Source organism: Sycon ciliatum, chromosome 2 (genome assembly GCF_964019385.1).
Source record: "Sycon ciliatum chromosome 2, ocSycCili1.1, whole genome shotgun sequence".
Taxonomy (NCBI): domain Eukaryota; kingdom Metazoa; phylum Porifera; class Calcarea; order Leucosolenida; family Sycettidae; genus Sycon; species Sycon ciliatum.
This window is the reverse complement of record NC_088644.1, coordinates 43,825,701-43,841,667: the sequence shown is the minus strand read 5'-3', so window position 1 is coordinate 43,841,667 and position 15,967 is coordinate 43,825,701. Positions and strand designations below refer to the sequence as shown.

At 48.7% G+C, this 15,967-nt stretch overlaps 2 protein-coding genes and 1 long non-coding RNA gene across 3 annotated transcripts; all 3 read left to right on the top strand.

Annotated features, from left to right (window-relative positions):
- Positions 1-25: 25 nt before the first annotated feature.
- LOC135810231 (uncharacterized) lies at positions 26-2,783 on the top strand. The gene is made up of 4 exons (XR_010552292.1): positions 26-712; positions 1,064-1,118; positions 1,238-1,341; positions 2,573-2,783. It is a non-coding gene; the product is annotated as an uncharacterized LOC135810231 (long non-coding RNA).
- Positions 2,784-6,418: 3,635 nt separating this feature from the next.
- Positions 6,419-11,828, top strand: LOC135810230 (uncharacterized). The gene is made up of 3 exons (XM_065323707.1): positions 6,419-7,083; positions 9,159-9,370; positions 10,504-11,828. The coding sequence occupies exons 1-3, from the start codon at positions 6,840-6,842 to the stop codon at positions 10,756-10,758; spliced, it is 711 nt and encodes a 236-aa protein (XP_065179779.1). The 5' UTR covers positions 6,419-6,839; the 3' UTR covers positions 10,759-11,828.
- A 1,829-nt stretch (positions 11,829-13,657) lies between these two features.
- Positions 13,658-15,766, top strand: LOC135810603 (uncharacterized). The gene has a single exon (XM_065324096.1). It carries the CDS (start codon positions 13,658-13,660, stop codon positions 15,764-15,766), a length of 2,109 nt encoding a protein of 702 aa, XP_065180168.1.
- The last annotated feature ends 201 nt before the right edge of the window (positions 15,767-15,967 follow it).

Sequence of the window (15,967 nt, the reverse complement as noted above, 5' to 3'; positions counted from 1 at the left end):
GTACATTGGAAAGGCTTTCTGTCTAAAGCCTTTCCATACTGGTGCTCGATGTTTTCAGTTTGGGGACACCAAAATTAGTGTACCGCTAAAGACACGTGGTCGACACGTTGTTGACACGTTGCTGACACTTTGTTGACACGTGACCCAATTACCGGCCTACCAAGTGCCTTTGGTGACCGCTAACAGCAACTGTGGAACAGTGCAGTGCCCTTTTTTGGAGCAACGTACGAGTAGTGCCCATGGATTATGACCCCGCGACCCCAATCTACGTGGCGGTCCGCAATTCGCTACTTCATACTGACTGGCGTCCGGCATCGTCCCGAATTTGGCCACAATCTGCTCTCGGGACCCCTATAGGGCTCCCTGACCTGCTCCATCTCCGCCATCGTCAATGTACTGCGCATCCACCCAGGCCAGGACTGCACTTACTTACGGGAAGGAGTATTTGCAAGATGGAACCTGGGAACTGGAAGACGACGAAGAGGAAGCGTGGGAATCCGGCGGCAATGGCTGGGATGTAAGTCCAACATTGCTGGTGCCAGAGTTGCCACTGCTTGCTTATAAGGGAATCATGTGTGTTGCCTTTTTGCCTTTTCCGACGTCCTCCTCCGACTGTACTCCCGATCCCAGGACTGAACTTACGGGAAGGAGTGCTTCCAAGATGGGAGACGAAGAAGAAGAAGCCGCTGAATCCGGCGGCAATGGCTGGGATGTAAGTCCAACATTGCTGGTGCTAGAGTTGCCACTGCTTGTTTATAAGGGATTCATGTGTGTTGCCCTTTTTTGCCTTCTCCCATGTTCTCCTCCGACTGTACTGGTGAACGCTGTCACATATGTTGCCATTTCCAGACAGTAGAAGGGAGGGGGGGGGGGCAGCACATCCTGGCATCCAGGAATGCTAGGCCCTAGGAACTAGGCAATCTGACCTTTCCTCTTACTCCAATAATGGTATGGATGGGGAGTTCTTGAACATCCTCAGTCTTGTTAGAGTGAACTGTGCAACTCGGCAATCGGTGATAGCAGAGGACCAATGCCGATGCTCCTTCCTTTTTCTCTGTCACAGGCTGCGTTCTCGAGAGGAAGCGTTATTTCTGCATTCCAAGAAGGACGGCACAATGGTGAGTGGAACTTCGTGGGTGTGCAGCAGTGAGTGGAACTTCGTGGGTGTGCAGCCTTGCTAGTTGAATTGTAAATCAACCATTCTTCCTGTCTCTGACTTCTTCAATGTCCTCCTCAGTGTCGGACTGTCCGCGTCGCATTGAACTGGTCCGATGAGGCTGCTATTGCACACACAGTGAGGGAACTCCCATACGGGAACTCGGAAGTACTGCTACAGTACAGGTAAGGTGGCCATTGCTTATGTGCGTGCGCCGTTGTTGTCAACTTCTAAGCCAGCTGTACTCCAACCTTCATGGAGTTTGAAAGTAGTCAGCTGGCGAACTACAATTGAAGTTTAGACGTTATATGCCGCGGCTTGGTCAGCTTTTTCAGTTTCACAATGCATTGCACTCAGCACCGCTTCTCGGAATATCTTGTCAGGATAGCTGTGGAACGCATCCTCCCCAGTGGGGGAACGGCAAATGTGCTGTTCATTTTTTAGGCTTGCTTTTATGGTACGTACAAATCCCCATTGAAAAGACACAGTGGAGACCAGAAACTGCAAATAGATGTTGGGAACCGCGAAGACCACCCTTCCTTGTCAAGTTCCCTGAAGGTGTGGAGGGGGGGGGGGGAGCGGAGGAGGGACATTCCTGCACTTCTTAAGCAGGATTCACAGGAGCATTTTCAGAAATTGCTTGTACATTTGTACCAGTTGTAACTGACAAACGCATTCTCATTGAGCTTATCTTGTCAGGATAGCTGTGGAACGCATCCTCCCCAGTGGGGGAACGGCAAATGTGCTGTTCATTTTTTAGGCTTGCTTTTATGGTACGTACAAATCCCCATTGAAAAGACACAGTGGAGACCAGAAACTGCAAATAGATGTTGGGAACCGCGAAGACCACCCTTCCTTGTCAAGTTCCCTGAAGGTGTGGAGGGGGGGGGGGGAGCGGAGGAGGGACATTCCTGCACTTCTTAAGCAGGATTCACAGGAGCATTTTCAGAAATTGCTTGTACATTTGTACCAGTTGTAACTGACAAACGCATTCTCATTGAGCTTTGACTTGAGGCACGTCAGCAAGGCGCTGTTGCATCGCTGACGTCTTGTCCTGATTCTGTAAATGGTATTTTGTGCGAGTTTGCATCGCACGCAGAATCGCAGGTCTTGTCGCATTGCGCAGCACACTGCCAAATTGCTTCTGTGAATCCCACGTGAATGGGAATTCCAATGGGAATGTAATCCATTGCCAACAGGTGTATTCCTGAGCTGCTCATCATACTGCAAAATTGCTCCTGTGCATGCAAATGGATTTCATTGCTCTTCTGTAGCTTGGGAAATTCTCGATTATGATAATTCTGCGTGTGTGTGTGTACACCAGCCCTGAACATACATGTAGGTGACCCATTTGTGGTGTCTCATAGCCTACCTCACGACCTTATGCTTTCTTTCTGTATCACTTGTATCTTGCAGGTATATCACCCCGTGACGACCACATCGAAGTCTGAAATTGAAGTGTGAAGATGCTTCAGCAACCCCTTCATATTTTTCCATTGCTTTTATTGTGCTTCTACTGTGCATGTGTGTAACCTGTGGGGTATGCATGTGATGACAATGTATGCCGGTGACACGGTCAGATTTTGTCCATGCGTGTAACGTACACCTGCATGCTATCGTTGAAAAGGATCTGCCACTTACGATCTTCGGACGAGTATCAGGTCAGCTTGGTTTTGTGTGGGCTGTACCAGACGCTGTTCACTTCTCTATCTGTTGGATATGTGACTTTCTGCAAGTTTCTGGTGTATGGTGGCCACTTCTTTGCTTGTCTTCGTATGACATTACAATAATTCTGTATTCACTGCTTCCATGGTGTGGTCTGCAAACTGCAATCCTTCGGGAAATATCATCACGGTTTGCAATATTGTGCTTTGGCCGCTAGCTTACCTACACATTGTATATGTAGTTGAATTATTTTTGTTTCACAACTGACTTCCTGAAGTATGGTGGCCACTGCTTTGCATGGCATTATACAATGTTCATCAAGAATTTCCTGTTTGGGTCGTGTGTGTGTATGTATGTGTGTGCGTGCCCATGTGTGTGTGTGCCATGTGCATGTGCGTGTTTGTCACAAGGTGTCTGTGTGCGGGGTAGCGAGGTGGGGAGGGCTGGAATGTATCAGTGTGCTACTGTAGTTGCATGGCTACAGTCAGTGCATCGCGCGCGTGCTCACCATGTTTATCTTCGGAGCTGGGCTAGGGTGGGGGAGGGAACAGAAAAAGAACTGAAATTACCCATATAAAAACCGCTCTGTGAGCGGTTCTGAAAAACCTCTACTGGTGCAGCCCTGTCGTAAAAGTAAGAAATTAGAACTGGCGCATTGTCCTCCCAAATGTGAACTGATCCACCTAAATCGCGATTGACGGGACCCGAACGCACCAGTAGCACGAGGTCGGGAGGGCACAGGATCACAGCCGGCGTCGGCGCTGATCAAGTTACCATACAACACTTAGATCTACACCGAAGCCCACCTTTGCCGCTTTGGCTTTGGCTATGGACCAGCGTCCCCAGCTGCATCCACAGGTAGGAACCTCGTGCTACTGGTGCGTTCGGGTCCCGTCAATCGCGATTTAGGTGGATCAGTTCACATTTGGGAGGACAATGCGCCAGTTCTAATTTCTTACTTTTACGACAGGGCTGCACCAGTAGAGGTTTTTCAGAACCGCTCACAGAGCGGTTTTTATATGGGTAATGTACATGTACAACTGTATGGAATTACATGTATATGAGGCAAACAGGCGGACTACCGTATTTCCGCAAATACCGTGGCCTCCGTAGGCCGGTCTACTATTTTTTCAAACTCGTCCTTACCCGGCCTTATAATTGAGGACGGTCATTTATTCTTTCAACCCAGTTTGACCCCCCGGTCTTCTATTTTTCGCCACACAGTTTTACCCCCGTTCTTCCATTTTCTTCTACACAGTTTGAGCACGGTCTTCTATTTTTCTCATACTCATTTAGTAGGCCCGGTCTTCTAATCGGAGACAGTCTTGTATTTTTTCAATCGCCCCCTAGGCCCTGCCCCGGCCTTGTATTCGAGGAAGGCGTTGTACATGTATACGAGGACGGTCTTTTATTTGCGGAAATACGGTATTCCAATTTATGCGATTCGTATGCAATTTGCCTCGAATTATGCGATTATTCGATTTTGGTAGGAATTACGCGAAAAATTATGCTAGCATAACCCGTCAAGGCCTACCACCAAACATTTATTTATTTTATTTATTTATTATTACAGCATCTCATAGCACAGTGAGAACACCGGCCAATACAAAGAGAGAGAAACATAATTGAAACTGCATCAGTGCAGCATGTTCAGCTCAGTACACAGTCTGCTGTTGTAGTCAGTAACCATGGTAACATCAAGAGTACAATCATAACTACACAGTGTGTGTAGTTATGTACTCTTGCCGGAGTCTTGGTAACATGTTAATAGTTCTTCCACTGTTCCAGTGACCATGGTGACCAGGGAGTCGTAAAAGCCCGGGAGAGGACACGGCACACATTCCCAGAAAACATCTTTGCCTCGCGCTGCCGGGGAACGTTGCCAGGGAACGGTGTCGCGAGGCAAGGAAATTATTATTTTCGAAAATTGTGATGTCTTCTTGAAATACTAATTGGGACATTCTCCGATTTCTCTTAGAGCACGGAGACGATTGCTCCGTCGAGTCTTCTGATCTCTATTTTCATCCTCAATTCTTCCAGCTGCCTCACTCATTCTCTCTCAGTTTATCGAAGTTAATTTATTCTGAGGCGATGGAAATGCAAGATAAATCCCTAATTGTACTTCAATTTTATTTGAGTTGGGTGAACGAAATGAGATTTGTGGAAAATGACGCCACTTCCCGTGTTAGCCGCTGGTCGTATCATACAGCCCATATTCCATTGCAGGTGATCATGGTGATGGGCGAACGTTCGTGTTGAGATCCGCTGAGCTTCCTCGTACTCGTGGAGGTGAATTTGTGGCAGAAATTGCATTGAATTGCAGTCAAATGGTTGTGAATGAAACGAGATTTGTGGAAAATGACGCCACTTCCCGTGTTAGCCGCTGGTCGTATCATACAGCCCATATTCCATTGCAGGTGATGGGAGAACGTTCGTGTTGAGATCCGCTGAGCTTCCTCGTACTCGTGGATTTATGAATTTGTGTCAGAAATTGCACTGAAATTGCAGTCGAGTGGACTTCTGTGCGTGTGTTGTGAGTGAATCGCAAAGGCTCCCTTCCTTCAGCATCGTCAAAACGCAACATAGAGCATTATTACGCACTCGTTCCATGATTCATGATATTGCCTGGATTCTTTTAAAAACAATCAATGTGTGTTCCCTATCTATCTACATTGTACATGGTTGCAGGTCGTTATTTATAGATCTTGTTAAAATTTTCTACACTTTTCTACTCGTATACTGAGTACTTTAGCCGTTTAGGAAATGGAAGGCTCAGCCTCCAGGTTGGCCAGAAAGGTTCTCAGTGAATCTAACCGAAGTCTTGGCGAGTGTACAAAAGGTAAACCTATCATTTGTCCTTCATAACGGAATTGTGCACAAAAATGCGCACGCATGCGTGCGCGCACACACACAAACACTGTACAAACACACACAAAAGTACAACTACTACAAGCACATGTGCACATACACACGCCTCCCCCCCCCCCCACACACACACACACTCAACTCCCCACCCCCTGTATGTACTGAGTCTGACAGACAGACACACAATCATGATTATGCTTCCTTCTCCGCCAGTTTCGGATAATGGTGTCAACAAGGAGTTGTAAAATATTGGTATTTTAGGACTCCCTGCCCTGCAGACGAGCACAGCGCCGTGGATCGAGCAGATCCGGCCGCGCCGGCCTAGCGTGCTTCACTTTCTGGCCGAGGCAAACATCGTCCGCGTGCGCGCATCCCGTGTCCTCTCCCGGGCTTTTACGACTCCCTGATGGTGACTCATGAGTCATGTCATGAATGATCACATGATCATTCCCCGGCCCCGGCCACTGCCATGCCCGGCAATGCCAATGCCATGGCAATGCGTCACCTGGCATAGCGGGGAGATTCCCGATATTGCCATAATAATTATTATAATACTTTTTGTGCTTACTTCATCAGAATACTTACTTAGTACATGCACTCTGTTACCTGGTATTCAGTGTGCAGAAGTGCAGTCACTACGAGTACGAGTAGATCTACGACAGTAGTCACCTTGGTCACGTCAGTGCAAGACTGAAGTGCAGGGATCGATCGGGAGTTGGGAGGTCCGCGATCCGATCCGAGCAAGAAAGACACACAAGTCGCGAAGTCGCAAAGAATGAATTTTTATGAGCAATCATTGTAGTAAGTAAGGTTTGGTGAGAAGCGGAAATAAAGGAAACGGGTCTGACAGAACTAAAAAATTAATAATATCTCACTTACAGGCGCCAGGCAGGAAAGAGAGCATCGGCTGCTCCCCCGGCCCTTGTCCAGGACGTTTTGCGTTCTTGCTACTTGCATATTTGAGTGGGACGTGTGCAAGGCACCTGTCCCTGCCGATAATCTGCCTCTGACCTGTGAACTAACTTACAGGAGTTTGCTTGGTCATAGATTTTATTTCAACTACGCGGTATCAACCCGCAACCAGGTTTGAGACATAGCCACTGTTGTTGGAGTAATTGAATCGCAGAAAGAAGCCCGACAACAATCTAGAAATATGTGTAGAAGTCGACTAGAACGCGAGGCGGAAATGCTGGCTCGTAGTGTTATGTACGATTGGCGAACTAGGATTTGCCCGTCGGAGTCGCAACCCAGCACACCGGAGACTGGCGGGGCGCAGAGATTAGCTACGTACGGAGAATACGTGTGTCGTGGCCTAGATCTTGTGAATAATGTCGTTGAAGAAGGTGCCTCAGAGGAGATGTTCATGGATGATGACCATTTCAAGCGACATCACTCCGGTAAGATTTTTCGTAACATTTTTTGAATTTTCCTGGTGCCCTTGTTGCGGAAATTCGGTAAAATAAAGAAACCTGTCTAAGACGACCGCTCAAGGGACCTTTAAAATGTGGTCTCTGTTACCAGGTGGTCTCCTTATCCAGGGTCATTTGGCTGGAAATAGCATCCCTTGGTCCTGGCTTCAGTGGTCTTCTTGGACAGGTGGTCGCCTTATCCTAGTGTAGTAGTGGTCGTCTCATCCTAGTGTAGTAGTGGTCGTCTTGACAGGTTTTACTGTAGGCAGTTGGACCACGGTGTTGCCACGTGCCCTCTACCCCCATGCGTACTGCCCAGTGCCATTTTGCAGAATTTTTCAGAGTTTTGCGTACTCGTTTTTTTTCAGGTCGAGATTCTGACTGATTACTAGTGTAGAGGGGACGGTTTCAAATAGGACAGAGGTTGCAAACCGGAACGGACTCAATATTCACTTTCGCTCTTGGTATTTTGATTAGAAAACATAGTCACAGTGAGACTACGATGTGTTATAATCCGAGCCAAAATTGCATGGCTCTGCGATGACCAGAAGCGCCATACCAAGCAGGTGAGTTTTTGACGTGTTGCTTCGCACTGCGACTTGAGTTTTACGACTTTCGAAAAATCAACTTCTTGTCGCAGGTAAACAGCGGCTCGCCTCTCGCCAATAAAGCACCGCATACCAATCAAAACTAATGGAAGCACACACAAGGCTTATTGTTACACTGTACTGGGCGTCGTGGAGCGATAGCAATTACCTAATTTCAGACCCAGGGTGAATTTGACGTGCACTCTAAAACGTGTCCGGTTTGGAGCCACCTCTGATTTGAACTTTTTTGAAGCGAAAAATTGGGCAACTTGGAGGCAATGGGTCAACACAAAGGAGTGGCTCAGTTCGATTGACTCTGGCCCCAGAGCAAACTTCAACATGCCAGTTTCCTTCAACAAACATATTTCGAGTGAAAAATCAACGCTGATGATCGGTTTGGGTCTATACAAATTTGGCTGTCAAAGCGTCCCGGTATCGAGCCATCCCCTCTACATGTGTCTGGTGATATGGTTGAAACCTCCGTGTCCAATGCCGAAATCACTGTTGCAGTGCTTGCAGAAAGCGAAGTGAACCTTCTTGCTACTCGTTATTCCTGGCGGTAGCGACCACGACTCTTTGAAGCAACCGGCAGCTTTTTTCGACTTTTCTTCAATCCAGGAGGACCAGCTTCTCGCCTAGGTTCCCGTCAGAATCCATACTTATGACTACACACTGTCATAACTGAAATCCCTACCATTTCCTGTCCATACCGTCTTGTCCACTTCGTTGATCTGGCCAAGACTGACATTGAACACGAGCGGCAAAATGCTCGATCGAAAACGGCAACCTGAGAGCTCTTGCGCTCTACAAGCTCTGAAAAGGGCGCACTGCGGCACAAGTCACACCACAAGGGTGGCGGTTAGGGCAGTTTGAACAGACCCATTCAGGTCTGCACACACACACACACACACACACACACACACACACACACACGCACACACCCGTTACGGCGGCAGGCTGCTACCGTATATATGCACATGTAGAGCGGCGCACTGCAGGCTGCATTCACTCTGCAATCCGATTTTGGATTGATCGATCGTGGACACATGGATGGCCGTCTTCTGCACCATTTTTCACTGATTTCGAAGACACCGTATTTTTCACTTTTGCGGGGTAATTCGATTGAAATCCGTACTGCAGACTAAACCTTCGTTTTCCGTAAAAAATGCATACAAATACGGGCGGTTGGCAACACTACGACCATGTGTTGTATCCATTGTCTTATACCGTATTTTACCGGTTATAAGTCGATCCCCGATACTCGGGGCCTCGATTTACCCGTTCAATATCAATATAGAGAAACCACAAACCGCTGGATGCAGTATTCTGTTCATGAGGTTTGTGGCGTCTCGTAAAGAAGTATCAACGGGGTGGATATGACTCTTAGCTTCTGTGTGTGTGTGTGTGTGTGTGTGTGTGTGTGTGTGTGCATGTGTGTGTGCATGTGTGTGTCTCCACGTGTATATTACTCTCCAGCTGCGTCAGCTGCCGAAGCAGGCATTGAATCTGGTGCTGAAGACGGACCTAGCGAGGAGGATATGGAAAAAGTCCACAACATCCTTGCAGACCTCAAGACAGAGATGGATAAGAATTTTTCTGATCTACCTGCTGGTGACCAACTGAAGTTAGTTGGCAACCTAGTGCAGAAGGACCTTCCTGCATTGGTGCAATATTCGTTATACAAATCGGTAAGTCCTGGTGTGTGAGTGAGAGTATTGATGGCTAGTTCAATCTGTAGTGGTTGGTGCTTTTCAAGCGGCGGCGCAGCAGTTCCCAATGCTTCTCTAGATCCGACTTGCTGTGTACTGTGTAGATTTCGACTTGGTACTTCTCGCCTGTAGTCTGGTCTATCAGTAGAATTGTTCGATATGTTTACCCGTATTATGTGCGCTGCTGTTGCCACTCTGTACGTCAATTATCTATACATGTGTCGTGAATATGCATCACGAATCCGCGTTACGCTGATTATTATGTCTTGATTTGTTTATGTGTTACATCATGTCGACGTCATGCTGATGTCTTGCGGCACGCGTCGCGTGCACCGTTTTGCAGCTCTCAGCCCAGAGCATGCGCAGCGAGCCTGTGGCTCCTTTTTTGCTGCCTTTTTCCTTTTGCATGCTTCACTTGTCTCAACTTGTCTCCAATAATGTTTTCTGGTGACACTCCTTTTCAGTCACCTAATCCTTTCAAGTAACAAGTGCAATGTCGTTCCGTGAACCGGAACCCCTCCATATTTGAGTTACCAAGACGTATTTGTGCGTGGCTATACAAGCTCTCCCACTCAACAGTTCAAAGTTGTGCACAACATGCATCATACTCAGACGTTTTCAGGGCCGGTTGTTTGTCGAAGTAACTAGTTAACAGTGCGCGTGTGTGTTTAGGACTGTTTTGATGTAAATTTTTCTTTGTTGTCTATTCTGCAGTTAGGTGCGTAATAGCACCTCATTGGCCCCGCTCGTTCCTCGTTCTGTATTCCATTTGGCCTAAGCGAAGACTAGCCAAGCTTGCTTGGCGGTGTTAACGCAAAGGGCCGATAATATTAAAAAAGTGCAGCAGTTTCGATAGGACGTGCTGATGTTTCATTAAGTTAACTGCCTGTCCTGCCAAACTATCGGAATCCTGCTACTTGCAATTCATATTGTTTTGTCTCGTTAGTGCCGAATCCATTTCGTATTACTTCGAGATTTGATTTGCCCTCTCTGGAGCGATGCGCACTCAGATCTAACGATGGGTACTAGAATTGCCTAGAATAGTACAAGGAATTGACTGTGGCATTGAGTGGTATCAAACATCTTTGCCATGTGTTTGATGTTGGTTTCAGAGTGTGTTCGAAATTACGCGAAAGTTTGGAGGCGGCTTCTTCCGGTCGGTGAGCACCGTCATGCAGCTGACCTGCTGTGTGCTGCAAGCACTCCATGATAGCACTCTCGGTGTTCCGCTGACTCCACAGCTGGAAACCGAGATCATGAAGCACACCTCCAACATCATCACGGACTTGGCGAAAGCGGGAGGAATGAGTGACGATACCAGTATCGTGTCCGAGGTCCTCAACATGGAGGATAATGACGATTTATGAGATGGCTTGGGGTATTCACACCTGCTTCTAGAGTGTGGCTACGTTTCCCCTGTATTTATGATGAGTTCACGAAAAACGAAACAGCATGCTGTCCACAGATTAAGCATATCCATCTCAATCTCAGGCCAATTATATGTGTGTACAAAAAAAGCCACTCTTCGCAACCTGCAACGAGTGTCTGTGTACTCAAGGTTCTGGAGCTTGCCTGGGCAGTTGCATTGTAGAGCTGTTTCGGTTAGATGACTGTGCCATATCGTAATGATTGCGCAGTGCTGCATGATACTGATGTATATAGTAGCAAGTACTTGATTGCGCAATGCTGCATGATACTGATGTATATAGTAGCAAGTACTTGTACTGCTACCACTCTATAGTATGTCCTGGAGGATGAGATGCTTTTCTTGAAAGTTTTGTCTTTTCTTTTTCTGTGCTGTGTTTGAAGTTTTGCCACCTGCATGCCTGCATTATGACCTGTAAAACCGGTACCTCCTCTTTTTTAAAGAGTCGGCGTGGAGAAAGCAATTTTATTAGTGCAATTAGGAGTATAATCGATGCAGACATGGCCAGACAACAACGAGTTCATGGAATTTTTAAGGATTTTTATGTTATTCAAAATCGATTTTCGTGTTCCGCTCATCAGTGAATAGTATCGGAACTGAGGGTACTGTGTACAACAATAGAACATTTTATAACAGCATAATTAATTAAAAGTGTGAACAACAAAGGAAGTGCTACAGCATTACATAATAGGTGTCAAACATAGTGCTAACGTATAACTGAGTGCAGCCACAAAGCAAGAGGTGATACAGTGCAACATATTATACTCCTAATTGCACTCCTCTTTTTTTTATACCTTTTTTCTCATTCTATCCGTTTTAGTTCTTGAGTAGATGTCAACAAGATGCATGCATAAGTTAACTGGCAAGCTACTTCAAAGTATTATTTATACATTAGTGCCGTATGCTCTGCTTTAGTCTGTGCTTCATAGCCTGTTTTTATCGGATCAAGCACAACTCATGTTGCACATCCCATGTATTGCTTATATTTTGCATTGATTCTTTTAAAAACGAGTTCCATGCCTTTTTTGCTATGCATGTTCACGTGGATTCACCGGTTGTGTTAGCGGCCGTCAAGTGCAACCATGGCAACCAATGTGAGTACAGACAAGTCACGCACAATCAAGGAGTCCTGTCCGGTCTCTTTGTCGTCTGTACCTACGTTACCGTTTACGGGGGAGCTCTTGTCAAAAGTTCACCCGGTTGCCATGGCAACCGCCGAAACCATGGCAACACCGCGGAACATTGGTCATCAGTCTGCAGGGAGTAACCAGGCAAGTGGCATTGCTCAGTCTGGCGCGCAGCAGGCACCGGTATCTACGTCGGCAGCTTCGGCAAGAAACGTAATCACTGCCCCTAACCGTAGTTCAAGTGGGGTCAGTGTACCACCCAGAGCATTGTCGGCCACGACCATACTCGTGCAGTCAGCCCAGACGCAACCAACTCCTGCAGTGCAGCCTCCTCGTGGGACGCAACCAACTCCAGCTGTGCAGCCTCGTGCAGTTGCAAGTCATACTCTCTCGGCTTCTACGCCTGCATTTGTGCCGGGATCAGGAAATTTGTACGTTCCGCCGCCGACCCATTCTGGACATCCATTCTCATTTGGAACACCACCGGGTTTCTTGTCGGCACCCGACTTCCCGACGCACGTCTTGCCGAATCAGTCTGGAATAATGTCTACCCCACCAGCGACCCAACCGGTCATGCAACAAATACCAGTTGGTCAGCCAGGTCACGCGTCACACCGTGAAGATTATGGTCTTGTGCAGCCGAGCAGTCTTCCAGTTGCCATGACATCGCCGAGTGGTCTACCAGTGCAAGCGAGTAGTTCTGGTAGAATCGAATTGTACCGACATTTAGAGAAAGTGTCAATTCCAACGTTCAAGGGCGACAAGCGGCAATATGAGACGTGGAAGGCGGCGTTTGAGATGTGCATTGGCTGCGCTAACATTCCGGATGGGCTGAAGTTATTGCAGCGCCGAAAATACCTCGCGGGCGATGCACTACGGTCTATCGACACTCTTGGCTACTCGGCCGAGGCGTATGAGGCAGCACGACGTAGGCTGGAACGCAAGTTCGGTGGTCAGCGACGTCTAGTTGCAGTGCATCTAGAAGCCCTTGAGAAGTTCCCAGCGATGAGATCTGCAAACGCCCAGGAGTTGGAGCGTTTTGCGGAGCTACTCGATGTCGCTGTGGTGAATTTGAAGGCGAGTGGTCAGACACAGGAGTTGGCTAACGGGACATTTTATGTCCGGCTAACACAGAAGCTGGGGGTGTCTCTTCTGCTGAGCTACCAGAAGTGGATACACCAGACCAGCACCTCTGAATCTGTCGAAGCGCTTCTGCAATGGGTGGAGCTGGAAAGCGAGTTCCAAGTACGAGCCCAGGAGACGATCCAAGGTATCTCCACGGCAACTCCAGTAGGGTCCACTCAAACAGCAAAGAGTCACCCGCTGAAGGGTCAGGCCAGTCATGGTGGAGTGAAGCATCAGGCATTCTTCGCTGACAAGCCCAAGAAGGCCCAGAGCAGCAGCAGTTGCCCGATCTGCACGAAGGTCCATCCCGTTTGGAAATGCCTAGAGTATCGGAAGCTGTCAATTGCAGAGCGTTGGCAGAAGGCCCGGACGCTCAAGCTTTGCTACCGTTGCCTTAACTCTGGTCATTTGGGAAATAACTGTCCCAGGTCGCAGCCCTGTGGTGCCGACGGTTGTACAGAGACCCACAACGCGTTGCTGCAATGAAAGTCTAGTGCTACTACAGACTCGAATGGAGCCTCACAGAAGCCAGTGCTCCAGTCTAGCGCCTCCACGGAGGGGGGTGACACCAGTTCCATGGCCACACATATGAGTAGTGTCGGCGTTAGAGCTGTCGCACTGCGAACCGTTCCCGTCATACTTCGCCACGGCGACAAGAATGTCACGGTCAACGCGCTGCTGGACGACGGCAGCACGCAGTCTTACCTTAATTGCGACGTTGCGGCACAGCTAGAGCTTAGCGCTCCCACACAAGAAGTGTCAGTGAGCACGCTGAACGGCCGCATCGAGACCCTAGAGACCATACCAGTCGACTGCCACATCGAGAGTCTGGATGGCAGATTTATCACACAGTTCTCTGCTCTGACTGCCAAGAATGTCACCGGTAACCTTACACCTCATGATTGGTCGGTAGATCAGACACGGTATCCGCACCTCAACGGCATTGAGTTTCCGCAATGCCAGAAGAAGCGAGTAGAGGCGCTGATCGGCCTTGACCACGCTAGTCTTCACAGGTGCATGGAGGAAGTCTATGGTGAGGCTCATGAGCCATTCGCACGCAAAACGCCACTCGGGTGGACATGCGTTGGCAGGAGCACCAGACCGCAACAGACGACAAATTTCACCCGCACGTACTTCGGAAAGGACGTCGACCTGAATGCACTGGTGAGAAGGATGTGGGAAGTGGAGGAACTTCCCCAGTCGTACAAATTCTGTGCAGATGATCAAGCCGTTTTTGATCAGACGGTCCAGTCGATGACCTACAAGAACGGAAGATACCAGGTTTCGGAGCCGTGGATCAAGAGACCACCTCCGGACAACTACAGTCGAGAAACTGCAATGAAGCGGCTCATCGCAGCAGAGAGACGCCTGGCGAAGGAGCCAGACGTCGCTGAGGAATACCGAACCGTGATTCGCCGTCACTTAGAACAAGGGTATATCAGCAAGATCAGCAACGCAAGTGATGGCGACGGCTGGTATCTGCCGCACTTTGCTGTTGTACGACCTGGGGCTACATCCACAAAGGTGCGTGTGGTCTTTGATGCAGCAGCAAAGACGAAAGGCAAGTGTCTGAATGACTACATCAGCACTGGGCCCAAACTACAACGGGACCTCACCGACGTTCTCCTGCGGTTTCGGCGACACCCAAACGCACTGGTAGCCGACGTGGCAGAGATGTATCTACAAATCGAGTTGGAAGAGGATTACCGGCAGTTCCATCGATTTCTTTGGCGAGAAGATACGGAGGACCAACCGGCCGTTTACCAGTACAATAGAGTGGTGTTCGGGATCAATGCATCTCCATTCTTAGCTCAACTGGTCTCGCAAGAGCATGCGCGGCGGAACCAGGAGGAGTTTCCTATGGCAGCAGAAACCGTGTTGAAGTCCACGTACATGGACGATTCAATGGACTCGACAAAGTCAACAGAGCTAGCGATTCAGCTGTACCACGAGCTTACGGCGCTGTGGGGTCTCGCTGGAATGCATGTGCGAAAATGGATTTCCAACAATGTTGAGGTGCTCGCCGAAGTCCCCGAGGAGGACCGAGCCAAGGAAGTGGACATCGCTAATGGAATCCTGCCGACGACCAAGACTCTCGGAGTTAAGTGGCGAGCAGAGGAAGACGAGTTCCTGATTCATGTCAAGCCGCCATCACACATTGCCACCAAGAGAGCGTTCTTGAAGAACCTAGCCACATTGTTTGATCCGATCGGATTCGTACTGCCGTTCACCATAGTTGGTCGGATGTTGTTCCAGAAGATGTGGCTAGCAGGTGCTGACTGGGACGTCTCTCTGCTGCCAGAGCTAGGTGCAGAGGCGCAAAAGTGGTGTGCCGACAAGGATGCACTCCAGGATGTCCGAGTTCACCGGTGTCTTCAACGCGATGAGGAGGTGGTGGAGACTCAGCTACATGTATTCTGCGATGCCTCGCAAGATGCATATGGAGCAGTCGCTTATCTCTGTCATGTGTACCAGGATGGTACGAGGTCCAGTCGATTCGTCATGGCTCGAGCCAAAGTGGCGCCGTTATCAGCTGTTAGCATCCCCCGACTCGAGCTAATGGGAGCAGTCATCGGATGTCGTCTTGGTGTGTCCGTAGCCAAGACACTCGCCATCGCAATGGAGAATGTCGTGTTCTGGAGTGTCAGCATGGATGTCCAAGTGGTGGAAAGAGTACCCGGATCTCAGTGTCGGTGACATCGTCCTCGTTGTGTCAGCTGATACCCCCGTGGCAGGTGGCCTCTTGGACGGGTGTTGGAGGTCTACCCTGGTTCTGACGGCAGAGTGCGTGTCGCTAAGCTCCAGGTCGGAGGCAAGCAGGTAACCAGGTCAGTTGTACGGCTATGTCCGGTTGTGAAAGGCTGACAGTCCGTACGCACGTTTTAGATGGACCGTGCT

Excerpts from the sequence above, each read along its gene's own strand:
- LOC135810230 (XM_065323707.1), top strand. The coding sequence starts at position 6,840 with ATGTGTAGAAGTCGACTAGAACGCGAGGCGGAAATGCTGGCTCGTAGT. Across the intron at positions 7,084-9,158 it reads TTTCAAGCGACATCACTCCG|CTGCGTCAGCTGCCGAAGCA; the intron begins GTAAGATTTTTC and ends ATTACTCTCCAG. Across the intron at positions 9,371-10,503 it reads AATATTCGTTATACAAATCG|AGTGTGTTCGAAATTACGCG; the intron begins GTAAGTCCTGGT and ends TGTTGGTTTCAG.
- LOC135810603 (XM_065324096.1), top strand. The coding sequence starts at position 13,658 with ATGAGTAGTGTCGGCGTTAGAGCTGTCGCACTGCGAACCGTTCCCGTC.